Consider the following 25,764-nt stretch of genomic DNA (forward strand, 5'->3'; position numbering starts at 1 on the left):
TCACCATAAGTCAGAGCTGACTTGACAGCAACTGGTTCTTGTTGTTCTGTTTTGCACATATAATTAATTTTGGAAGCCAGTGTTCCTTAAAACCCTGAGACTGGATGAGATCATCCAGGCCGAATGAGATTGGATAAGAGGAAGCCTGGGGCGAATCGTGCATACTTAGCACCCTGAGGTTGAGTGAAAGAGGAGGTGCCAGCTGAGAAGGATGGGATGGGTGAGCTCTGAGGAGAACCAGGAAAGAGATGGCCTGGAAGCCAAGACTTAGCCAGTCCTTAAAAATGTTTTCAAAGAATATTTAATGTTGTAGGGAAATGTTCACGGTAGGTTAAGTGGTGGGGGGAGAGGAGAAAGGCAGCATATGAAACACAATGTTAACTCTTTCTAAAAGGTGGTGGAGGGTTATTTTTATTTTCTTCATTGCAATTGTCTATATTTTCAACACCAAACATGCATTACTTTTATTAAAACAAAAACAACTTAGCCAAGAATATTTAAAAATAAATACTGGAAGGTGGATTTTGCTGTTGATAGCACTCTAGCTATTTCTGCCTTAAATATGTGCCTACAAAAGGGAATTTAAGTCCTCCCCTGTGGTGGGTGCCCTAGAAGTGGAACACTCCTCCCAAGCCCAGGGGCTTCAAGAGGGCTTTGGTCAACAGCAGCACCTTGAGGTAGGGGTGCTAGCCAAGTGAAAACTGAAGGCTTGTGGGGTGGAGGGGGTCCTGTGGCAGGTGACAGCACTGAGAAGTTATTGATCTGTCAGTGAGGTTGAGCTTTAAAATTGACTACTGCTACTACTAATAAAATGTATCAATACTTTAAGATTATTTAATAAAATTTTAGAGTAAAAAAAAAAAAAGGGAGGCTATGCTGTAGTTGAAGCTGGCTCTATCTCGGGACTGCTGAGCCAGCACCATCTGAGCCTGCCAGCCATGCCAGGAGTGACAGAAATGCCATGTGTATCCTTAGGACAAACTGTGGGCCCCACACTACTTGGCCTGGCATGGACTGACAGATGGACAGAAGAGCAGCTTCATTAAAAAAAAACAATTTATTAGCGTCTGTGCCACCAATTGCAAGTGAAGATCCCCAGGAGACAGGGCCTCCCCACCTGAGGCCCTGCAGAGTCACTCTGTGTGGGGTGGCAGTGTCCCATCTTGGGGTAGTGTCCTTGCTCATCTGACTCCAGTCCCATTGCTCCTGGTCCAGGGCTATGCCCCACCTCGAGACGCCATAGGGATGGTCTCCCCTGAGTGACTGTCGCCTCCGGCATCTGAGAAGACCCTGCCTCCAGAGGCTGGGGCCACATCCACCTGGATGACACCATGCACCTGGGAAAGCTGTGGGCTGTCCAAGCTGGCAATGAGCTGTCGGGGGCCTGGCCGCACAGGCACAAACGTCTGGCGCAGTGTCACTGTCTCATTGCCTCCGATGTCCCTGGGGACAAAGACAGGGTCATAGGTCTGCAGTGACTGGAGTGGGGAGGTAAGGGTGCACCCATGGCATCCAGAAAGCAGGGAGCAGGGGCGGAGTCAAGCAGGCATTTCTAGGTTCATCTGGAATCTCCACACCCATAACCAGGAAGTACAAAGCCTGAGCCCAGGGCAGCCACCCACCCACCCAGCTGCCTGAGCTGGAAATCTCACTGTCATCTGGGATCCTCCCTCACTGCTCCCCATTCCACCTGCACATAATGGTGGATGCCACCCCAGAGGCACCCCCTTCTCCACCTTACTGCTCCTGCCCTGGCCAGAACCTCCCCTACCTCACCAGTGGATTGCTAAGACAAAGAATACTGCAAAACGAGACCTTGAGGCCCAACACAGTATTGCCAAGTCCTTTCAATTTTTCCAAGAAAGTTTAAGAAAATCAATTATCTTCTACTATGATCATCATTCCAAAGAAGAAAGCATTTTATGCACCAAAATATTGAAGGATATTATCTCACAAAAAAAGGAAAGCCCTCCTCAAGAACAGACAGTGGCTGCTTTAATTGTGTATATGTGTGTGTGTGTGTGTGAGAGAGAGAGAGAGAGAGAGAGAGACTCGTGTATGTACATACACAAACAATACAGTGTCTTTATTTTCTCCCCTTTTTGTGGACTTCTGAATATCTATTCCCAAAACCATTCATCTGGGAATGACAATTTCACCAGCCTTTAACTGGCCTTATCTCCTATCTCATTTCTCCAATCTATTCTCCTAACCACTCAGGGGTGTGCTCAACCCTTCAAAGGCTTGGCTTCCTTGGCACTTCTGAGATGAGGTCTCATCTGATAAATAGGCTTGCTTTGACTCAGCCCTGCCTACCTTCACAGCCTAGTCATCTCCCACCATTCCTCCTGCCTCCAGCCCCACTGCCTCCCCTTCCCCTCGTTCACCTCCATTGTCATGCCTTGCAATCTTTGCCTTGCATGGAATGAGCCCCCAGTGCTCTCTCACCACCTTGGGCTGCCCTGTGAAGGCCACCTCGTTGTCCTCCAAGGCCCGGCCTCCACCAACTCCTCAGCTCCCCTCACCCTCAGGAAAATTAATCTCGCCCTTCCCCAAGCTCGTCCAGCATCTGCACTTGCACTTTATACACTGAACATGATTGCATTTCTTTTGTAAAATGCTCTTGCCTATTAGAATCTGTCCTTTCCTGTCTCTGCTTAAACCCTCACCTCCAGCCTCTTACTTGACCTAGATCTACATTGGAAGTCCTCTCTGGTGCCAGACCCCAAACACCACAGTCTTCCAATGGCACGAGCAACATAGCTAATTCCAAGGACAAGCTCTCCCTTGTGCAAAGCATCTGGTTCAGAGCTTGCTTCTCTTGACTACTCTATTCCTTCCTCCACTACCTGTTAGCTGTGCAGTTTATAACAAGTTACTTAACTTCTCTGGTCCTCACTTTCTGGACCATAAAATGGAAATGAATGTAAATGAGGGGGTGGGATCAGATGGTCTTGAAGGTGCCTTTGAATTCCATGAAGGAGAGAAGGAGAGGATAATGGGAACCTAGTGCCCTAAAATATAATGTCATGATAAGGAGGTCTGGTGGCATAGTGAACAAGGCACTTGGCTAATAACCAGAAGGTCAGTGGTTCAAACCCATTAGCTGCTCCATGGAAGGAAGATGGGGTGATCTATGAAAATTTATAGCCTCGGAAACCCAGTGGGGGTCGCTATGAGTTGGAATCAACTGCATGGCAGTGAGTTTGTAAAGAGTTTAATAAATGAAGAAAATAGCTTAACAGATGAATTATGATCTGCATGGTTATAAATTTATGCTTTTAATTTGCACATGTTTTCATAGACGCAATGCTAAAGGTTGTGTAGGTCCAGGTCAGCCTTCAAAAGTCCAATCAACCAATATAATTGAACTACAATATTTTATGGAGTCCACAGGTGGCGCAAATGGTTAAGTGCTCAACTACTAGCTGAAAGGTCGGTTGTTTGAGGGAAGCTCTGGTAGCACAGTGGCTAAGGCACTTGATTGCTAACCAGAAGGCTGGCGGTTCAAACCCACCAGCCACTCCCCGGAAGGAAGGTTGGGCAATCCTACTTCCGTAGTGATACTGCCTCGGAAACCCAAGGAGGGGTCGCTATGAGTCAGGGCTGACTCGAGGGCACATAACAACAACAACAACAAAAGTGCCTCAGGAAACAGACCTGGCAATGTGCTTCCAAAAAAGGTCACAGCCTTGAAAACCCTATAGAACAGTTCTACTCTGCACACATGAGTCTCCATGAGTCAGAATTGACTTGATGGCAACTAACAACAATCACCTTTCATTATAACATCATTTCTAATAGAAACTGCTTTCCAGGTTCAACTGGGAATGTCACGATCTCTCTCTGCTCTTGTCTTAATGTCAGATGAGGAGGCCTTTGACACACCCCTGTTTGTGAGTTTAAGCTGACTACAAGTCAGTTATAAGCTGGAGCCTGTCTTCAACTGAGGGAGGTAATGAAACTAACTCTCAGACAAGGGCCCCAGAACTCAGGCATCCAAATGAACATTGTCCTTGGTCTACCTATGTTGCCAGTGTTTGAAACATTTTAAAAAACTCCCCTTGGATTTTTTTTTTTTTTTTGGAGTCATTTAAAACCACACACACAACCACAAGTGCACATAGTCACACACACAGACCAGACAAGCCTGTTCCTCTTTTACAACCATGCCTCAATTTTTGACCCAAAAGGACATATTTTCCAACTTATTCACTTATCTTGTTAATTAGTCTTAGGTCTAAATGACTTCAGGCTGTCAAATCCACCTCTCAAGAAGGGAGATTGGCCACTCTTAGGACATTCTAAAGAGTATGAGTCAGGCTGTGGGGGAAATTCCCGAGAAGGGTTTGGAAAAGACTTCCAACTTCCCATGGTGGCTGCTTCGGTGGTGACAACAGTCAGCTGGAGGAGTAAGTTCTGGAATGTTTATTAAGTGGCCAATCACCATGCTTGGGCGGCACACCTGGTGGTATAATGGGGCTCCATACCACACAGCCTTTGATGTGCAAATGAGAGTCAAAGTATCACCTGTCTTGGAATCTAACATATCTGAGCCAACCAGGGACATCCCTACAAGGCTAAAAACTGTCCGGAGGCCCCAGCCCTGGCTCACAGTAGCAAAAGAGCCACAGAACATCCAAGCAGGTCCTGCCTTGAGAAACCATCATCCAACCCTCTCATTTACCACTTTCAAATGGGGGAGGGTCACATGAGCCCCCAGCTGGGGAGAGGGGCCAGCTCTCCTTGTCACGGTGGTCTTTTTCTGACTCCCAAGGGAGGGCAAAAGTCAAAGGCCATGGCAGGGATTGGTGAAAGGAGTCCAGTTCTGGGATCTCACAGAATGGGGTGGGGCTCTGTCATGGTAGAGACTGAGAGATACCTTCAGGGCAAAGCCAGCAGGGCAGGCCACATGGGGAATCTCATTGCTACTCTCTAAGACCCTTGTAGGAGCTCTGGTAGCATAGTTCCTAAGGCACTTGACTGCTAACCAGAAGGCTGGCGGTTCAAACCCACTAGCCACTCCTTGGAAGGAAGGTTGGGCAATCTACTTCCATAGTGATACTGCCTCAGAAACCCAAGGAGTTGCCGCTATGAGTCGGGGCTGACTCGACGGCACACAACCACCACCACCACCACCAAGACCCTTGTAAGGTGGCACGACGGATCACATCCTCCTCAGGGACTCAGGCTGGGGTCAAAGGGTCAGGATAGCAATCCTCACAGCCTTGGCCTAATGGCCAAAGAGGAGGCTACCCCAGGCAGAGCCCTACTGTGTGTAGGTGGTCAAGGTCCTCCGTTTCTCCACATCCACTCTCCTCCCACAGGCCATAGCTTCCCTCAGGTGCTTTCTGCCTAAAGAGAAAAATGCCTACACCTGCCCCTGGCAAGCTGGTCCAAAAGGTCAGCCTCTGGACTTCTCTATTTTCCCTCTGTGCTCTACCTTGGGAAGGCCATAGTGGCACATGTGAGTCTGTGTCAAAGGTGACAGCCACTGGCTGCAGGCCCAGGGACACAAGCACTGAGTGTGCCCTCACTGGGCACTGTGTCTTACCAAGCTTGGGATCAGGCCCAGGCAGGCTGGGTGAAAGATGAAGCATGGAGTTTTGTCCTCTGGAATTGCCACTCGGCCCTGAGGGCGTGGACCAAACCGTGGGCTTTAGAGCCTCTGCATGGTATGTGCCATGGTAGGAAGAGCAGAGTTTGCCCCTATGGGCTGCAAGACCCAGGGGATCCTGGTCACCAGCTTCCCCACTGTAAACTGGGTATGATGATGGCAATAATAAAAATAACAACTATCAAGGGAGCACTTACTTTGTGCCAAGCACTACACTGAATTGCTGAATGCTTTACATATATTAAGGAGTCCTTGGTGGTGTAGTGGCTAAGACATTTGACTGTTAACTGGAAGGTTGGTCGTTCAAATCCACCAGCTACTCTCCAGAAGGAAGACTGGGCAATCTACTTCCATAAAGATTTACTGCCTCGGAAACCCAAAGGGAGTCACTATGAGTTGGAATTGACTTAATGGCAATGAGTTTGGTTTGGTTTGGTTTGAGTTTACGTGCATTACCGCATCTAATTCTCACAGCAGCCCTAGGAGGCAGGTTGTATTGTTACTCCCATTTTACAGATGAGCGAACTGAGCCTTAGCAAAGGTAAATCACTTGCCAAAGGACACATGTCCAGTGCAGGATGGGGCTGGGACTTGAACCCAAGTCTTTTTGGTTTCAAAGCTTTGCTATTAATCACATGATAATCTCTAATATACTTCAGAGGAGTTTTGGGATCTCTAAATTAGATAATGTTCCTGAAAATGTCTTGTCAACTCTTCAGTGCTGGGCAACAGTTAGTTAAAGTCTTTACACAGATTACTATGTAAAGTGTCTGCTTCCTCATTAGATGGTGAGGCAGGGCAGGGACACAGAGCACAGCACTAGGCACACAGCAAACCAAACCACAACCAAATTCACTGCTGTCAAGCCAGATCTGACTCATAGCGACCCATCCTTGGGTTTGCAAGGTGATATCACTACAGAAGTAGATTGTCCAGTCTTCTTTCTGAGAGGTACGCAGCATGCCTCCTTAAACACTAGCTGGACTGAATGGAGTCAGGAGGTAGTGCTGGCTGGCCCCAATCTGCCTTTTTGGGTCCTGACAGAACAGAGCCGTTCTGATCAAGAGAGCTGAGCCCAGGACAAAGCTGAGCCGAGGGCAACAGGTGGGAGAGAGGCGAGACTCACCCGACATTGAGGACCTTGGGTCTCTGTAACCCGGAGCCCTCGAGCCGGAAGACAACATTGGTGAGGGTGACGGGCAGGGGGTTCTTGAAGACAATCTGTACTTCACACTCCTGTCCAACCACTGCTGCTCCCAATAGCTGAAAGAGAAAGCAGTCCACCCACCATATCAGAGACCCTCGCCAAACACATGGCAATTGTACCCCCACCAGAGAGAAACTCCTTAGAAAAAAACCCTTCCCTTGAGCCCCACATTTCTGCCCTTCAGAGAAGCCTTGATCTGCTCTCCAAAAGCAAGCGAGGAAACTCCAGGGCATCCCCCAGACAAGGTTACCACAGAATCGGAAACAGGAGATCCTATTTTACAGATGAGGAAATTGAGAGCCCAGAGGCAGACCTTGACCTTCCTTGCCTGGAACTGCTCATCAGGCCAGCCTGGTCCTGGCTTAGTACCCTCTTCCCTTCTTCTCTGATTTCCTTCAGCTCCTGACCACTACTCTCTGACCAGCCCTCACACCTCAGCAAGCTGCACTCACCGTGAGGGAAAGGTCTGGGGTACGCAGACGGAAGGTATGCTGCTTGGCCAGCACCTGCCCGTTCTCTTTGACATGGCCTGAGATGTTGAGTAGCATGGCCCCCTGGTCCACAAGGTGGGGTTGGTACTCACGGTAGGCCACAGGCATGACCACACGTTCCGCTGGGGAAGAGACATGGCATCACTCAGGCCTGCTTGCTTAGACATGGCCTCCCTCAGGCCGTTCCCCACTGCTCCTGGGGTCTCTAAGCCCACAGTGGTGGTGTGCCAGTCATCTCAAGGCAAGGCTGAGTAAGGAGCACTTACAGGCCCCTGGTGCTAGGACTACTTCCTTCTTGTCCTCCTTGAAGACAGACCCAGTGATGCCTGTGTAGAAGGTGACTGAGAGGTAGAGGTGCAGCTTCACAGTGCGGCGGCTACTGCTGCGATTGGTCAGCACCACACAGACCGTCAGATCCTGCCCTGTCACAGCATCCTGTGCCTCCACCTGCACTGCCACATCCTCAGCTGAGTCGCGTGTGGCATACACGTTGGGTTTGCTGCCATGGGCAGCCGCTGTTTCCACTGCCTTCCGCTCTGCTTCTGAGCCTGGGGGTTGAGGGTCAGAGTGAGGTTATAGTGACTACTGGGGGTGGGCTGGCCTGTAGGAGTGATGAGAGGGAGTGCTCAGCTTGGGGCCAGGGTGGAGGAATGATACCTTCTGGGTGCTTATAGAGGTGGGTGATGTCCTCTCGCATGTTGGAGCCGATGGCCTTTGTGACGATGAGTGTGCCGATGGCCTTCTCCTCCACATACACAATCTTGAAACTGCCATCGTCCTGCCGCTGCCAGTATACCTTGTCACTGTTCACCTATTGGGCATGAGTAGGGGTGGTGTGAGCCAGTGATGGGTGAACCAGAGGGTATGGGGTTAGGCCTGATCCCTGGCTGCCTTCTCCAGATTCCAGAAGCTGCAGGGCTAGGAGCTTCCTGGCAGAGCCCAAAAGGGGGATTTTCCAAGCGGAGCCGGAGGAGCCAGGCAGAGCAGGGAAGAAGCTGGTCTGGGAGGCTCTTTGCAGAACATTTTGGCATTAATAACAGTAATCCCTTATGCTCATTCACTGGCTTTATGACTTATAAAGCAGTTTCATATCCATTATCTCTTTTGATCCTGAGTACAGGAAGCATGACAGCCATTATTATCCCTTTTTACAGTTGAGGAAACTGTGACTTGGAGAATGAATGACTTGATCAAGGTCACACAGCTAGTCAGTCAGCAGGGAAGTCAGAACCAGAGCACATAGGACCAAGGCCAGAGTTCCGGTCACTCCAGGTGGGCTGAGAAGGCACCTGGGGCACAGCCTGGCCTTACCTCAGCAAAAATGAAGGGTGTGTCATACTTCATATAGACCAGACCATTCTTGATGGACTCCACAGAGCAGGGGCCACAGCAGAAGATGCCTAAGGGAGTGAGGACAGGGCAGAGGTGAGAGGTCCAAGGAGGCCAAGAGGGACCCTTAGATCCTGGGCAGAGGCCCACATGGGGCCCTAGACCTGCCTATCAGGCACAGTGCCCACTGCCTGGTGGCCTCTGGAACAAGGCCAGGAGCTGTCACCCAAACACCTGGGGTTAGCCACCACCCAGTCCAACCCAGGGAGGGAAAACAAAGAAGAGAACACTTCCATTTAGCTTTCAGTCAGCTTTCCTCAGCCCAGGCTGCTCTGCTGGGGGCTGGGGTGGGTGCAGATATGTGAGTAGAGAGGACACAGCCAGCTATAGAGCTGAGGTATGGGTCTGCCTCGATAACCAAGTCACCAACTAGGGCTGGATATCCACTGTATGTGGCCTCCAGAGCACAACACCCCCATCCCTCCAGGACCAATCCTGAGCCCACCATGGCTCTGCTTGCTGGACAGGAGAGCACTGACACCACCACCGCCAACTCCAGAAAGATCCAAACAACCCCTCAGTTCGGCAACTAGCTGTGTCCTCTCTACAGGGGGGTGGGAGGAGAGCTGGCGAGAAATAGAACCTTCTCTTAGTATACTCAAAGGAGCTCTGGTGGCATAGTGGATAAGGCATTTGGTTGCTAACCAGAAGGTCAGTGGTTCAAACCTACCAGTCGTTCCGCAGAAGGAAGATGGGGTGATCTACTCAAGTATACTAAGTATCCTTAGTATCGTAGAGGAGATGGGCATCGAGGGTGGGTTTGGTAGGAGAGGAAATAGAATAAAAAGTGAAGACCATCTAGCAGGGAAATATCTTGGACATCACCTAGTACTATACCCTTTTCACCAAAGAGAAAACTGAGGCTCAGCAAGGTGAAGTAAATGCCTGGATCTCCCAGGACAGTTGGATAAAGAGAGAACAGAAGGAGCTAACATTTACTGAATAGCTACTATCTTCCAGGCATGCTGGCTACATTTCTTGCTTACTCCTTACAGCCATCTGTATAGTATATTGCTGTTGTTAGTTGCTGTTGAGTCAATTCTGGCTCATGGCAATAGCACATGTGCAGAGGAGAACTGCTCCACAGGATCATTTGGAGACAAAAAAAAAAGGGGGGAGGGACTAGGTTTGCTGGTCCGATAGAGCCTGGTGGAACCACTGAGACTATGGCCCCTAGCTGCCCTTCAGGTCTGGAATTGAACCCATGCCTGTGGTTTCCAGCCAAACAAAAGACAGGCATATGAGTTGAATATTTACCTGAGGTAGATACACTCCTTGGAGAGAACAATCATGGGAGAAAGAAGGGCTGCTTATGCACCCTCTGAGACAGCTCAAAGGGCAGGAGTGCATGGAGGGATGGATACAGGGAAGAGGTGACTATTAGGAGGAAGTAGGAGGGGAGATGTTGCATTATGGTAAATTGTGGTCAATGTCATGAGACAAAGTGTATGTGAACTGCTGTATGGAAAGTGAATTTGCTCTGTAAATTTTCACCCAAATCACAATTAAAAAAAGAAAGAAAGAAAGAAAGAAAAAAACAACAACAACAAAACTGCTCCACAGGGTTTTCAAGGCTTTGGGAAGCAGATCACGAGGCCTGTCTTCCAAGGCTCCTTCTGGTGGGTTCAAACTGCCAGCCTTTCAGCTAGCAGCTGGGTGCTTATCTATTTGCCCCACAGGGGACCCTCCATATGGCATATATTAGCTCCATAGTACACATCCACCAGCCACTCATCGGAAGGAAGGTTGGGCAATTTACTTCCATAGTGATACTGCCTTGGCAACCCAAGGAGAGGGGTCGCTATGAGTCGGGTTGACTTGATGGCACATAACAACAACAACAACATAATACACACAAAGACACCAAAGCCCAAAGGTGTGAAGTTCCTTTGGCCCAAGATCACGTGTCTAAGATCAAGCCTCTGGCTGGCTGGTGCTAGAGCTCTCTGCCTTCCACCTGCCTACTGCTTCCCAGGGTGGGGGCCAGAGCTCAGGTCTCCAGTGTCCTGGGCCAGGCTGTTCCAGGCACTACAGACATCACTGGGCTGCAGAACTGAGGGGGCACTGTTACTCAGGAGATTGAGAGGGAGGGTCTAGCTGGAGACCAGAGAAGGAATGCAGGCTATGTCAGGGAGAGGTAACCCAGGGTAAGGAGGGGAGAGCTGGAATGAAGGCAGCAGCAGGTTGGGCTGCCTGGGGCTAGAGTGACAAAACAGGAAGGGGGTGGGAGACCTGTTTGAGGACAGAGTAGACAGGTTTCATTTTCTCAGAAACGCATCTATGTGGATACAGAAAAGAGACATGAAGGATACGTGAATAGTAATTACATCTTAGTGCTGGGTTATAGGGGTGATTTTCTTCTTTGAACCTGAGTCTGTGATTTTGCTATCCTGTACATATAATTCAGCATGAGCAATGGACAGACAGGACAAGAACTTGGTGAAAGTGAGAGTGAGTGGTGAAAAGCTTGTCTGTCAGGAAACTGGATTAACTCTTTTGCTAACCTATTGGTTTGGGCCCCAGAGAAAGTCATGTCACCTCTCCAAAGCTCAGTTTCTCAAAAATCCAGTAAGGGACTTAGAATGGTCCCCAAAACTGGTGATCTTCAGAATCAACAAGAGAACTTTTGGAAACATAGAGCCTTGGAATCTGCCCCAGGATAGTCTGATGGAACAGGTCTAGGGTAGGACCTAGAAGTTTACTTTAAAACAGAACAAAAATACCCAAAACCTCCTGAAATATGAAGAAGAAACCTTTACATTTTATGTTATTCAGTTCCACACTTTCTTTTTCTGCCAAGCATGTATTATTTATAATGGCTTCTTTTAACTTTAAAATAATATATGCAAGTAAAAGTTCCTTTAATTAATTATCTGAAGGATACATAAGCAAATAAAGATAGTGGACTTGTAGGGCAATGAAACCATTCACTGAATATTCTTGAATCTTTTGAATTTGGAACCATCTGTATGCATTAATCATTGTTGTGTTGTTGTTGTTATGTGCCGTTGAGTTGGACCCGACCCATAGCGACTCCTCCTTGGGTTTCTAAGGCAGTATCACTACGGAAGTAGATTGCCCCATCTTCCTTCCGAGGAGTGGCTGGTGCGTTTGAACCACCAGCCTTCTGGTTAGCAGTCAAGTGCCTTAGGCACTATGCTGTCAGAGCTCCTCGTTAACCATTTTAAAATAAATAAAACTTAGGCAAATAGATAGTTACATAGCTGAAAATAAACTAACAGATACACAGGTGATTCAGTTGATAAGCCAGTTTTAGGGACCAGACCCCAAAAAGCCAAACTCATTGCTGTGGAGTCGATTCTGAGTTGTGGTGACTTCATGTGTTGCAGAGTATAAATGCTCTATAGGGTTTTCTTGACTGTAATCTTTAAGGAAGCGGATTGCCAGGCCTTTCTTCTGCAATGTTGCTGGGTGGGTTTAAACCATATGGAATTACAGACTTGGCTGTAAGGCCAGTTCACTGCTGACACTCTGTAGTGTATTACCATAGGGGAGGGAGAGGGCCCAGTTGGGGTGCAGGGGTTAGGTCTTACCACTGCTGGTCTCCTGGGGTGTGGCATCTACCACCTGCCACCCATTGAAGCCTGATGGCAAATCTGGCCTCTTCATCCAGCAGTCATTCCACACATGAAAGTTCCTGGGATGGGAACCGAGAGAGAGCTGTGTCTGAGCATCTTGTCCAAGGCCTCCCATCCTGCCCATCTCATCCCTCACCTCTGGCCCTCAGGTCACCCATCCTCACTAAGCATGGGCCATCCAGCCCCAGCCCAGCCTCACCAAACAGAATCATGGTTCAAGTGCTCAAGTGGCTTCATGTTCTCATCAAAGTAGATGTCCATGGTGAGGGATGTGTCTGTGTCATGTGCAGAGTTGAAGTTGGTGACGGTCCGGGTGGCCAGGCCCAGACAGCGCAGCACTGCAGAGGAACCGCGGTCAAGGGTCAGGGCCAGGGTCAAGGCAGGAGTGGGAGGCAGGGGAGATATCAGGAATGTGAAGGAAAAAGGGCAACTGGGATTGTCAGGCTGGGCTTGGACCACCAGGGTCAGGGGTTACCAGGTTCAGGAGGCCTTCTGGGTCAGGGAGCACTGGGGTTAGGGGAAACCAGGCTCAGTCCCTGCTTGTCTTTCTCCCTCCTCTCCCCAAGGCCTCTCTCTGTTGTTAACACTAATTAATGATAATTAAGGCCAGCCCACATCCACTCCCCCGCCTGTGCCCTGCACTGTAGCCACAGCTGAGCTGGGCTGGGTAAAGGTGGAGCCTGGCTTCCCTCCCTCTTCCTTGTTGGGCCAGGTCACTTCTGTCCCTGTCCCTTTACTACCTGTTGTGGTCACGCCAGCAAAGACCCAGCACTGGCCATAGGGGACTGAATAGCCAGTGCGTAGGTAGCTGAGTAGAATTTCCACGCTGCCCACCCATGCTGATGGGTTGGTGCCTCGGGAATAATCGCCAGACCAGTTTCCAATCAGGACCCCATTGTCATCCAGGGAGTTCACCTGCCCAGGAGAGGAGAAGCGAGTTGGAGAAAGAAGATCAGGGCTGGTCATGTGGCCCCCAGCCCAGACTCTGCCCGTGCAGCCACCCCTCACCCCTATACCCCAGGATCTAGACATCACCCAGAGCCCCACCCACCCTCCACTGAGCCATCTGCCCCCACCCTACCACCCCTGGTCTGACACAGGAATGTGATTCCAGGCTGTGCCAACTATGGGGTTTGGCCCTACATTCTACAGGAGCTGGGAAAGGAGCCAGGAAGGAGGGATTGGGGGCCGGCAAGAGAGGGAAGAGGAAGCATAAGACCCTTTCCCACAATATCCTTTGCAAGGGCAGGAACAAGCCTGAGGGTCCTGGAGGACTCCAGGGAGGGCAGGGTCATAGCAGGCAGACATGACACACAGAGTGTGCGTGCTCAGAGACACAAAGGCACTCACCATGGCGGAGATGACCCGGGAGACACTGACTGGGTCCCCGCGGCCCCCATATGGCATCCCTCGCCGGTCTAGGATGTACAGACAGGCGTCTAGCACCCCATGGTCAAACTGAACGGAAGGAGAGCACGAGTGACTGTGGTCACTGTGGTCATTTGAACCCCAGGCCAGCACTCCACTCCCTTGCTCCCACTCCCACCCTGCCTCTAGTGCTCCCACATACAAGGGATTCTGGTCAGCCTTACCTGGCCGTAGTTCCAGGTGCGCTCGCCAATCTGTGCTTCAGTCCCATAGTAAATTCTTCCAGACTCATTGAGCACATACTCCTGCCGCCAGTCCTCATGGTCCACATACACGATGTCCTCTGTGCCCCCAGAGCACACATGTCTTGATACCCCTCAGCCTCCTTTGCCCCTCCCTCCCTCTGGGCCTCCCCTGCCCCAGGGCCAGTTATGCAGGACTCAAGTCCACAGAGAGGGGTAGCCCCAGCCTGACGGGACTGCTCCCAGGCATGATGGAGAGTAGTTGTAACTGGGGCCCTTTAGTAGGAGAGGCAAAGCTATGTGACCATAGGCTGGTCACTTTTTCACATGGATATTAGGTCTCACCTGGACAAGGGGAAGCTGTCCAGGGCCAGACATTCAAGTGCTCAGCCTGATCCTGGGCAAGGACACCTTGCCCTCCCTTTCCCACCTGTCTACCCTTGCTTTTGACTCCAGCATGCTCACCTGGGCACCAGGGGTTGAAGAGGATGTAGATCTCGTTGTGGGGGTCAAAGGGCAGTTGGAACTCTCCGGCATCTGAGTGTGTGCGTACCGTGAATTGAAACTTGCCGATGATGGAGTTGGGGGAGGTATGGACTCTCAGGTTCAGAGTCTGCCCATCAGCTTTGGTCACTTGGGCCTTCCAGCCCCCGCTGCCCCCCTTACCCACTGGGATGATCACGCGGGTGCCCTTGCCCACCTCAGGGTTGTTGCCTAGAGTAAGGGAAGCAGCAATTAGCTGGTGAGACTTCCCAGAGGAGAGGGGATGGAATCTTGGACTTCTCCCAGCCCCACCCAGCATGTGTATGAGCCAGTGTGTGTGTCCCTGAGTTGGGTCATCATTTTAGTCTTTGACAGTCTCTCTGAGAGCAGCTCTGTCTCCACCCGATGCTTGGCCGCGTGCTGGGGCAAGGCTCCAGTTTAACATCCCAAACCTGTTCCCCTGACATTGACCTCAGAGGTGGGGAGGAGAGTTACCAAGGCCACTGTCACTTCCTGCCTGCCTGACTGTCCCCGTGCCTGCGCTGGAGGAGCGGAGCCACCTGGCTGGGCTCAGGTCCTCTGACCTGCGTGAAAGGGCAGTCTGGATGCTGATAGCCAACCCTGCCTGCTCTCTGGGGTTGCAGCCTCCAGAGCTCAGGGCATCCCTGGTGGAGGTGCTGAGGGTACCTGGGAAATTAGAGGCTGGAATGGGCAAGGTTAGGCCCTAATCAAAGGGTATGATGAGTCTTGCACCTCCAGCAGTGTCATAATCACCAGCCTGGGCAGTCAACGGCCACTAAGCAATGCAGTGACGGAGGCATTTGCCCTGGGCCATTGGGCTAGAGAGACCGAGACAGAGTTGGACAGATTGAGTAGAGAGAGAGCGAGCCAGCCACACCCTGGAGAAAGAGAACAGACCCTGAAAAAGCAATGCTGAAGGAGACATGGAGGAAGGCCTGTGAAGAGGAGATACTTTGAGACAGATGGCCCTGGAGGCTTGAAGAGGGAGAGCTTGGAAAAATGGTGACACCATGACCCTTCCTGACACACACCTAGGGACATACACACTTGCACCTGACTTAACTGGTAGCCTTAAGGAGTGGGGTTAGGGAGAAGCCTAAATATGTTTCTTTGACCCTAATGCCAGGGCTGGGAAGCCCTGCTAGCCACTCCCACCCCCACACATAGAATCTAGGGCTTTCACCCTTCAGGCCCCACTGACCAATGAGCAGCTCCAGGGTGATGCGATCAGAGGACTCATAGGGCCGTGACAGGAAGAGGACTACACAGAAAGGCTGCCCACGGCGCAAAATCAACTCCTCATATTCAAACTCGTCCGTGTGGTGCTCTTGGCGGTTCCGGTCTGAGCGTGAACTTAGCATATCCACGCCAATTACTACCAGCATGCCCTCTGCAAGGCCACAGCTCTACGTTAGTGAAGCTCCCTCATTACCCTCCCAGCCCCCAAGCCCCATTGAGGCCCCTCAGCTCTCTGATAAGATGGACAGGTCAGTCTTACCTCGGATGGTGCCATCTCCAGCTGCATTCACACCGCTGCCCCGGGAGGCATTCACACCGCTGCCCCGGGAGCCAGGTCTTCGAGCCCCAGTGCTGGCCCCAGCGCTGGACCCTCGACCCCTGGAGCTTCGGTTGTCACGGGGCTCAGGCCCCCAGTCATCATCTGCATTCCGGCATGAGCAACAGCCACAGCAGCGAGCCCAGAAGGAGCGGCCGGAGCGCCGGGAACGTCTGCCTGGCTCTGGTTCTGGCTCTGGTTCTGGCGAAGGTGTGGCAGTGGGCTGCCAGGAGTTTCCGCCCCAGCGGCCTACGTCCGACCGAGGACTGTCCATTGTGCCTATGAGGGAGAAGTAGGGGGGCTCTGATCACACACACTGAGAACAAAGCCACTCCGAACCCTCCTTACCGGGGACTCCCCACCCAGTGCTCCTCCATCCAGAGCTGAGGCAATCCCAGCTAGATAAGGAGTCTGATCTAGACCCATCTAGAGACCTTCTGCAAAGACCCCATTCAGACTCACCCAGAAAAGCTTCCCACTCTGCAGAGAATTTTCCCCTCCTCTCCTCACACTGATGTCTACCAAACTACATCGAAACACTAGATGCCCAATGGAGAAACCCATTCAAGAACTCATCCCAGAAAATGTTCAAAGTTCCCTTCACAGGCACTTGTCATAGACTGAAGACCAAGCAAACAGACCAGAGTCTTAACGATCCTGTGCCTGCTCTAAGGGCCCCTGGTTGGCCCCTTGGTCTAGTGGTCCAAGCCTCTGGGATCGCCCATTTTTTAGCAGAGATCTTCCAAAGTTCCCCACAAAAGGCAGCGGATTGAGTCCGGGTCTGGGTCTTTGGCATCCTCACTTCAGGTCAACCAGGCCGTCGGGAGGGGCGGGGCGCAGCAGATGCCCGGAGCCCGCGCTTGTCCCTGGTCCCTGGGCCCCGGGCGCCGCGTGTAGGAGTCTGGGGAGCCTGCTGAGGCTGAGTCCACCTGGCCTGGAGCCTCTCACCTGGTGGCGGCGTTGACAGCGGCAGCGCTGAGTCCCGGGCCGGGGTAGAACAGGTTGGGACCGACGGGATGAGACGGGGACTGATGGACAGGCTGGACGCTGCCGCGAATAGAAGGTGTGGGGAGGGCGTGGAGTAGTTTATGAGGGGGAGGGAGGAGCCGGTGCTGCTGGGAAGGGGAAGCTGGCTAGGCGGGTGCTGCTCTCCCCACCTCCCCCAACACACACCCAGGAAGAGTTCTAGGGCCTCTGAGGGCTATCAGGAGCTGGGAAAACTGGAATTGGCTCCTTTTCCCCTTTGGAGGAAATGAGATGATGCAGGGATGGATGGAGCAGGAGCTAGGGAAAAGGCCAGTTGGCCATCTGTCAGAGTTGAGGCCAGAGTGAAAGTGGAAGGACCCCACACAAGGCAGATTCCTGCCAGACTGGGTGTATGGGAAGCTCTGAGCTCTAAGGGGAGGAGACCCCTTCCATCCACACCCTGCCCAGCATACCCTGTTCTCTAGCTCATTTGCCTGACTTGCTCTCACTGGCCTAGCCACTGGACTCCCCTGTAGCCAGGTCAGGCTCTGCCCAGTGAAACTGGCCCTTGGGTTTGGTTCTGGGACTCATCCTGCCCAGGGAGGTCCCGGGATCCCAGCTCCAGACTGGTGACATCAGCAGCCAGGCCTCCAGACTGGCTCCACCGGCCAGCCCCTGATCTGCCGGCTCTACCAGATCCTCTGACACCCCCCACATACACCCCCACCTGTCTTTCCTTCTTCCTCCAGCTGCTCTGCAGTCCCTAGCATGGTGGGCTCCCCTCATCCCTCCAAGCTGAGGGGGTAGGGGTCAGAATAGGAGCTATCTCTTTCTCTCTCTGCCCTGGGAATTTGAGGAGGCTTAAACCTTTGCTCTCAGGTTTAGGTGGGAACTGGGGACCCCGCCTGAGGCTTCAGGGTACCCCCTTCTCTCATGGAGGAGTGTCTGATCAGCTGGAGTACAGTAGTTCCCCTCTTCTTTACCCTGAAATTCTTCCTGGGAATCCTGACCAACCGGCTCCAGGCACCTAACCTGTGTGCATCCTAACTCCACCCCTGTACTGGGAGAGACATGCAGATGCCACAGAGAGAGCCTCAAGGCAGAAAGAAGCCAGGTTATCTTCAGGGAGGCTTTCCTGAGAGTCCTTCAGGGAGGCTGGGGCCCTGTTCTTCAGTCCATCAGCCAGGGGCCTCTTCCCTCCCTCCCACTGGTGTCCCAGCTCTGCCCAAAGACCACTGAATAGAAGACAGTGCAAACAGGCTGGCAAGGAGACACGGAAGCAGAAGAGGCCAAGTTTGGTGATACATCAGGCAGGGAGGTGCTCTGGGGAGTGGGGACAGAGGCTCCAGCACCTGGCAGGCAGCCCTCCACACCCATGCTGACCTTTTCCTGTCTCCAAGTCCCAGAACCTTGCAGGAGTGTGTGTGTCTGCCCCAACTTTAATACCCTCAGAGAACACATCAGTGGAAATAAAAAATTCCAGGCAGGTGTGAGGCAGGTCAGCCAAAGAGCTTCATGGAGGGCTGGTGTGCATCACTATGGATACAGGAAGGGGCAGAGCCCTTAATGTCTGATGAGTATGTGGGCCCAGGCATATTCCCTAAGAACCAGGAAAATGCCTTCATCACACTCTTACACCCTCATTTTGATCAATCTTTCTTTTCCCCACCCAGTTACATCTGACTCTACCCTGACCCCTGAGCCACTCCTCTTTCCTCCTTCCAGGAGGGCCAGGTGGCTCAGGGCTTTCAAAGTCAAGACAGCACATGTGCATGTAGGTATGTGTGTGTTTTGGGGGAGCACAATGGTATCAGAAATCGACTCATACTTCAGGTTGCTGAGGCCATGGCTCTGGCCCAACCATTCCATTTAATACAGAAGCAAGAACGTGTCTAGAATTCCTAGGCAGAGGTGTAGAGATGACTTTGGCTCTAGCACTTAAGAGTCAGCAACCTTGGGGGAGTCTTAACAGCAGTTTCCTCATCAGTACAATGGGCTAATCATCTCCTCATGCTTAATTTCTTGTAAGACTCAAGTATTTTCAAGGGTTTCTTTAACCAAAAATGCTATTTATAGGGACTGATTTGTTGTTATAACAAATAAGGGTGGAGCAAGGGAGGTTGGGGTCATGCCTCTTGGGAACATAAAACACCAGACCCTTCTCAGCTCTGAATGGGTCAGGGTGGAAGGCAGGGTCGTGCGAAGGCTTTTTATCCTCCTTTCTAGCTGGAGAAACTTACAGCACTTTCTAGCTCTGAACCCAACACTGATCTCAATCCCAGCCTGTTACCTGGACCCAGTGCAGCCCCAAATCAAAAGGTGAACTCAAAGCCAGTCCCAGCTCTGAACTCTGCCCGAAACATTGAGGCTTTTGTCCTCCATGATAGGGAACAGAGTGCTGGAGAGCAGAGAGGGTGACACATCCTGAGTCTCTTTCCCTTTCCTTTACCATCAGACGTGGTGGTGGTGGTGGTGCCAGAGGCAGCAGGTTGGTGAACTGAGGGGGTCTCTCCATTCTTTATTTAGTTCCAATAAGTTAAGGGCAAAGGTGGGGGGCATCCTCTTAGGTGAGGATGCTGCTCACTAATGGCAGCACTTCAGTCAGCTGCTCTGAGATGCCCGCTGCTTGGCACAGAGGATTCCCCTGCAGGTTGAGGAGGACCAGTCTGGGACAGGAAGCAAGTGGCTGGAGCGCTGTGGGCTGCTGGAGGCCTTGGGCAGGAAGAAGAGTCAAGGAACACTCAGCAGTCTCCGTCACATCCACCACTCTTGTGCTTTCCCTTGTTTGATGGGCATCTCACGTTCCCTGGAGGGGGTAAGGTTCTAGGGAGTGAGGCAGGGAACTCATGCAGCAGGCTGGGGGTGGTCCAAGAAGGAGTGGTGGAGACTATGAAAAAGCAGAAAGCTAGCCTCATCTAAAGAGGCATCCACTACTCAGTAATGGCCAAGGACTGCCGAGTGGAAATGCAGGTTGAATGTTGCTTTAACTTCAACTTCTACTTTTTAGAAGAATCAGAAATCTATTTTTTTTTTTTTTAAATATGAAACTTCCTGATCTGTAGACTGTCTGTGAACCTGCTTCAGAAAGTCACTTCCAACCTGCAGAATCCACCAGTCCCAGTCAATGACAGCCCATCCAGCTCCCAGGGTAGTCTCTCCTCAGCCCCTGATCCCTCAACCCTCCCTCCTCAGGTGCCACCCACTCTTCTTGCTGTTTCTTGCTCCCCAGGGTGGCACCCCACCCTTCTCGTTGTCTGAGAGGCACCTAGAAGGAAGGATACGGTTGTTGCACAGTAAGAGCTCTCGCAGCCGGGGCAGGTTAGTGACGCCATCCAGGGACTCTATGGCATTATCATTGGCTTGCAGCACCTAGGGAGCCAGGAGGGCAGGGCAGCACAAGACAGAGCAGACAGCTGCCAGCTTGGGACTGGTATAAGCAACTAAAAGTGATCAGCTTACAGTGCATGGAAGGCTCAAGGGATCAGGCTGGGTGATGGAGTTGGGTGGGATGGGGAGAAGATAAGTGGGTCACCTGTGGGGGCTGGGAGGTTCTGGACCTCTGTTTAGAGGGTGGGCAAACTTCTCAGGTGGAGGAAGGAGGAAAGGACCACCCAGGGCAGCAATGGAAGTGCTTTACCTCAAGGCAGCGCAGGGCAGCCAGGGAAGGGGGCAAGGCTTGCAGACGATTGTGTGACAGGTCAAGATGAGTGACCAAGAGCAGTTGCTCCAGGTGGCAGAGCACCGTGAGATCCTGAGGAGATGACAGATAAGACACCCAATGAGTCCTGGGGGAGGGTCCTCAGCCATTGTTTGTTAGCCACTTGCTCCCTGGGTCCCACACAGACCCCAGCTGAGGAAAGGGTGGGAAGGGTGGGAAGCCGACACAACCCAGGCAGTACGTGCTGGGTATCAAGTACATGGGACAGACAGTGTGTGCTGGGGGGTGGCCGGGGGTAGTGGCCAGGAGGAGGCATCTTGGAGTGGAAAATACAGAGGATAGGGAGGCCACCGGGGTGAACAAAGACACTGACAGGAGTGGGCTGGTGAGTCTGGGGGATCTATCTGGTAGGAGTAGAGCTGGGTTACAGTGACGTGATAAAACTGGTGTATCAGGAGGGCTGATTGGGATGACTAGGAACAGAGGGAAAATGGAGTCTGGAAGCCTTGTCAGAAATCTCTGGTAACAATTTGGGCTTTAGGTGTTGGGCCTGCTCCAGGCTGAGAAGCATGGGAAACAGTGGGAGGTGGAATGAGGGGTCACTCTCAAGGAAGAATCAACCTGTGACTGGCCTACTGGAAGGGGTAGCGTGATGAGGTCCTGGTGACCCAGGATTTGAAACTGGGGCAAGAAGAAACCAAGAAGAATGATGGTCAAGTTAGAGAAAGCAAGGCCTGGAAGAGCAGTAGGCCTGAAAGATGATGAATTCAACCTTGGCTGGGAGGAATTGTCCAGGAAGGGACCAGAGACTGAAAGGAAGTCAGGAGCATGGTGAGGCCAGATAGCTGACGACCAGGCTGTGAGGGAAGGGCGAGGTGTGGGGGGAGGGCCTAGTGGAAGGCATGTGTAGCAGGTGATACCTTGTCAGCTAGGTGCAGCACGCGCACCTCGGCGTACTCCATCTTGAGCACGCTGTTCTCCAGCAGGAATTTGCTGCGTAGGTCATCCAGGTATGCAGCCCGCATCGGGTCTACGGTCTGGCGGGGGTAGAGTGGGCAAGGTTTGCATGTCAGCTGCCTTCCTTCCTGCCTACTGGAACTCCTTGCCTGATCCCTGATGCCAGACTTACCTTGAGGGTCTGGAAGTACTGCAGCGTCTCCTTCTCATACAGCAGGGGGTCCAGAGCCCGCATCAGCAGGATGATGGTGAGCAGGCACCCTGAGGACAGCGTGGGCAAAGGCGGCTTTCTCCTAAATCTACTCTGCTCCCCATCCTCTCCATACCCTTCCTGTTCTCCCCAGCGGGGCACCCTGGAAAAGGGCCTCCTGAGGGGGGGCTTTGGGGAGCAGGAGCTTAGGGAATGGGGCCTCACATTTGTTCTCGGGCTCTAGTTCCTGCAGCTCCTTACAGGATTCAAGCTCAGATTGTAGCACTGTAGACTTCTCCACCGACAGCTCACACCTGAGAGTGAGCAGGGTGGGGAGAGGGTGATGCCCACAGCCCTGAAGTCCTGGTAGTACCCAGCATCCAGTCTGAGAGCATCTCCCCAAGCCACAAGCCTCCTGCCCCAGTTGCCTGATGCCCAGAGTCTTAGGCACTCTCCTTGTCTGCATGTTTCCCTGTCATCACCTGAATAACTGCTCATCTGTGGCTGAGTCCCAACACCAGCACTCCTGGCGGCCTGAGGGAAAGAGGGGGGGACAGCAAAAGACAGTCATGGAAGGAGGAGAGGAATAGGGGCTGCTTCAGAGGGCAGAGGCTGCAGGCTGCATTACCTTTTAATAGTACACATTCCTTCTGGGCATCACCTGCTGTCCAAATGACACGAAACATATGTTGGGGCAACTGGTCGTTGAGGGAGGCAGTAGGCAGGTCACAGAGCTGGAAGCACTGGGTCAAGGAGATACCCTGGCCTCACCATTTTTCTGACTGGCCCACCCTAACCCTACCCCAGCCCCACTTCCCCCCACCAATCCTGGGATACCCAGACATGGCTAGGCTGGTTCCTGCCATCTGGGGTCCTCCATTCTACAGCCACAGGTGATCCATCAACCATGAGCAGCAAGGTCTGCATCCCGGAGCCCACCTGGCAGGGGACAAAGGGAGCCTGTCAGCCCCTACAGTGCCAGGTCCACAGCCCCATGCATGCTGCTCCCTAGCAAAAGCCTCAGGACTCACTAGGAGAGGCCGAGAGAAGGAGACAGTCAGGCAGGCCTCATCCCGGCTCACATGCAGACAGCGTAGGGCATCCTGGGGGTCAGCTGGGGGGAGAGACAGCCTCAGGTCTCCTCAAATCCTCTTCCATGCCTTCTAAGTCCCGAACACCAGCCTCTTCCCCTACTGCTCACCTCGGCCCAGGAGCCAGCGGTGATAGAACCAAGCACTCTGATCATTGGGGTCAGTGAAGAAGGCGTTCTGTACCAGCTCAAGCTCTGCAGGAGCCAAGGAGGCACACAGGCTGTGGTCAAGACCTGGCAGGTTTCTAGCCACTCCAGCACCCACACACTAGGTAAGTCCTCTCCTTTGCAGCCTGCAGCTCTCAGCCTCACTTATACACTGGCCTTGTACAGGGGCTGCCCATGACAGTTTTATCTGTCCTGTCAACATCTCAGCTCCCTGTAGCCAGGACTGTTTTATGTACCCCAGAGCCAGGGATGAGTAGTCACTGAACTGATCGACAGGTCTAGGAAAAAGGTCAGGTATCAGGCTGGGAAGGGGAGCTGCAGAGCAGTGTCTGGCCCTCTGCAGCACCCCTGACCCTGCTCACCTTTGAGCAGCACATCCTCAGGGAGGCGCCCTTGTGATCCAGAGTCTGGTTGGGGGTGCAACTGGGGCAAGAGGCAGGAGCGGTAGTGCCAGGATGAATAGTTGGAGAAGTTTCGGGTGATGAGGCTGTCAGTAAAGGCTAGCTCTTCTGTGGGGGGCACAGCTGCCTGTGCAGCCACAAACCGCCGGTAGTCCCAGCAGTGAACTGGATGGAGTAGGATAGGACACAGCACACGTCAGAAGCAGGGCGAGGGGAGGTCCCTGACTATCTGTGGCAACACCTTTATATACTCCATGGAAGATGTGCTTAGCTGCCATCCCTTTTGCCATCAGCTCAGTACAGTGAGCCCTTTGGGACATCCCTCCCCATCCTGGGCCTTACTGAGGCCCCAATACCAGGATGTGGTACAGGTGAGGGGTGTGGGCACAGAATCTGCAGGCACGTACAGTTTCGCTCATCGACCTCGAGGAAGCGGGCACACAGCTCCAGCTCCCGGGCCCAGTTGGGCTCGGGCAGGCGGCTCAGCAGCCAGCAGCGGTGATGCCAGGTGCCATAGGACTTGGGGTTCACCCTCAGGCAGCTTTCCAAGAAGCCCAGCTCTGCCTTCACCAGAGCATCCAACTCCTCTGGGGACCTGTACCCAGTGGGGAACAGGAGTCAGGGCTCCAACATTCAACCTCAGCCCTCCACTGCACTCTGTCTGTGCCCCTGGCTGCCTCATTCCTTCTCCAGCCCCGGTCCAGGCAGGGTAAAGGTAGAGCCAGGGCTAGGGAGGAAGATCCTCCTAGGGCTCTGAACCCCTACACACTTCTGGGTCTCCAGCTGTTGGAGCACTTCTCGCCGGCAGTTCCAGAGAGTGGCAAAGTCGGGGTTGGCTCCCAGAATCTGGCTCGTCAGTTCCAGCACTGACTCATCCAGCTCACCAGCCTGGCGCTGAGAAGGTAGGCAACAAGGTTAGGATCTTATCATTCTCCCACCACAGGGCTATATAACATAAATAAAGCTATCATACATTCTGAGTCCCACACTGTGTGACTGGTTCTTAAGATAGAACTTCACATTTAATCTTCTCAATAACCTTATGGAGTAGGTACATTAGTCCCATTTTATAGATGAGCAAACTGAGGCCCAGAGAGATTCAGTAACTTGCCCAAGGTCACAAAGTTAGTGGTAGAACCCAGATTTGGATCCAAGCAGTCTATCTCTTGAGCCCTGCTCTTGGTCTCTGTGAGAACCCCTTGGGGGAAGGGCTACCTCTGTGGGCCTCACCTTCTGGAAGACGGCTTGGGTGGCTGACAGGTATAGCTTCAGCTTCTGCTCTCGCTCTAACCTTTTGGCCTCGGCCTGCTCTTCCGATGTCTTCACCTTCAGTCGCCCGTGCTATAGGGATGAGTGGGTTGGAAGGGCGCAGGCTGTCCTTGCAGAGGCAGACCTGCAGAACCCTTCACTGGGAAGCCCCAGGCTCAAACAGAGCAACCGAGGCAAGACCACGTGGGGAGAGGGTGTGGACATGCGGAATTGAAGGGCTGGGCTCAGAGTTCTCACCATGGTGCTAGTTCAGGGATCAGGGCAGTGAGGGGTCCAGCGGTCACTCGTGAAGCCTGGGGAGAGAGGGTGTCAATCACAGGAGCCCCGCCCCTACTAGCTCCGCCCCCAGCTATCCCCCGGAAGCCGCGTGCGAATCTGAGCAGAGACCCTCAGGAGTGTACAGGGGTCCCGGAATAGGCATTGCACATCCAGAAGGAGGCGCCCACCTGGAGTTGGATCTCTTCCACCCGCGCAGCCCTGCCCACAGCCCGATCCGCTGCAGCCCGAGCCGGGGCATTTAGGCGATGGGTACCTCTCCGCACCCCAGAGGCTGCCACTACTCGTCCGCCCCACGGCTCACAGATACTCCTGGCCCCCGCGGGCGGACCCACCTGCACTGGGAGGAGGCGTGGGGGACGCGGAGCTGCAGCGCCCGCCACAGAGTCGGGGAGAGGGCTAGAGCGGCGCCACGCCCACGCTCTCTCAGGTGCAGCGCCCTCTGCAGGCTTGGGGCGGAGCCCGCGGGGGAGTAATCTGGGTCTGGAGGCGCGTGCACTAGGGCTCTGTGCTCGCGCTCTCTCCGAAACGCAAAGTTCCTGTTTGCCTTTTGGTGTGGAAAAGTGCGCATGCGCGCACCCGTGTGGAAACCAGCTTTTCCCTGCCCTTTACGCGAACTGCAATCAGTTTGAAGAGGTTTGTCTGACACGCGGGAAGCTTGCAACCTCACCATTGCACTGATCGCACTCCAGGGCACTGGCCACCGCGCAGTTGGCAAAGCTAACAGATGTAATTTCCTGTCCTTACCTTTCTTGACCTCGGGGGCATTTGACACTAGTGACTGACTTCCTTTTTTTTTTTGTTTTTACTAGTAATT

At 52.7% G+C, this 25,764-nt stretch overlaps 2 protein-coding genes across 2 annotated transcripts; both read right to left on the reverse strand.

Moving 5' to 3' along the window:
• Nucleotides 1-1,217: 1,217 nt before the first annotated feature.
• On the reverse strand, nucleotides 1,218-16,246 carry TGM1 (transglutaminase 1). Its single transcript, XM_007949229.2, has 14 exons — nucleotides 15,916-16,246; nucleotides 15,619-15,807; nucleotides 14,379-14,627; nucleotides 13,896-14,014; nucleotides 13,654-13,761; nucleotides 13,044-13,218; nucleotides 12,503-12,641; nucleotides 12,259-12,362; nucleotides 8,627-8,715; nucleotides 7,973-8,126; nucleotides 7,582-7,863; nucleotides 7,277-7,437; nucleotides 6,744-6,880; nucleotides 1,218-1,443 (listed from the first exon to the last, which is right to left on the reverse strand). Exons 1-14 carry the CDS (start codon nucleotides 16,244-16,246, stop codon nucleotides 1,218-1,220), a joined length of 2,463 nt encoding a protein of 820 aa, XP_007947420.1.
• Nucleotides 16,247-19,501: 3,255 nt separating this feature from the next.
• Nucleotides 19,502-25,518, reverse strand: RABGGTA (Rab geranylgeranyltransferase subunit alpha). The gene is made up of 17 exons (XM_042782098.1): nucleotides 25,283-25,518; nucleotides 24,909-24,915; nucleotides 24,633-24,743; nucleotides 24,172-24,296; nucleotides 23,810-23,997; nucleotides 23,364-23,567; nucleotides 22,945-23,028; nucleotides 22,775-22,857; nucleotides 22,581-22,682; nucleotides 22,372-22,477; nucleotides 22,226-22,277; nucleotides 21,969-22,057; nucleotides 21,726-21,814; nucleotides 21,517-21,633; nucleotides 20,576-20,689; nucleotides 20,220-20,307; nucleotides 19,502-19,650 (listed from the first exon to the last, which is right to left on the reverse strand). Exons 1-17 carry the CDS (start codon nucleotides 25,516-25,518, stop codon nucleotides 19,502-19,504), a joined length of 1,944 nt encoding a protein of 647 aa, XP_042638032.1.
• Between the last annotated feature and the right edge of the window lie 246 nt (nucleotides 25,519-25,764).

This window comes from Orycteropus afer, unplaced genomic scaffold, assembly GCF_000298275.1.
Source record: "Orycteropus afer afer isolate SDZICR_OR568_19922 unplaced genomic scaffold, OryAfe1.0 scaffold00243, whole genome shotgun sequence".
NCBI classification, from domain to species: domain Eukaryota; kingdom Metazoa; phylum Chordata; class Mammalia; order Tubulidentata; family Orycteropodidae; genus Orycteropus; species Orycteropus afer.

Coding starts and splice junctions, on each gene's coding strand:
- TGM1 (XM_007949229.2), bottom strand. CDS start 16,246: ATGGACAGTCCTCGGTCGGACGTAGGCCGCTGGGGCGGAAACTCCTGG. Junction 13,219..13,653: donor CCCGGGTCATCTCCGCCATG/GTGAGTGCCTTT, acceptor TCTCCTGGGCAG/GTGAACTCCCTGGATGACAA. Junction 8,127..8,626: donor CACCCTTCATTTTTGCTGAG/GTAAGGCCAGGC, acceptor CATGCCCAATAG/GTGAACAGTGACAAGGTATA.
- RABGGTA (XM_042782098.1), bottom strand. CDS start 25,518: ATGCGCACTTTTCCACACCAAAAGGCAAACAGGAACTTTGCGTTTCGG. Junction 24,297..24,632: donor CCCAAGCCGTCTTCCAGAAG/GTGAGGCCCACA, acceptor CTACCTTCTCAG/CGCCAGGCTGGTGAGCTGGA. Junction 23,029..23,363: donor TGAGGATGTGCTGCTCAAAG/GTGAGCAGGGTC, acceptor TGGCTCCTGCAG/AGCTTGAGCTGGTACAGAAC.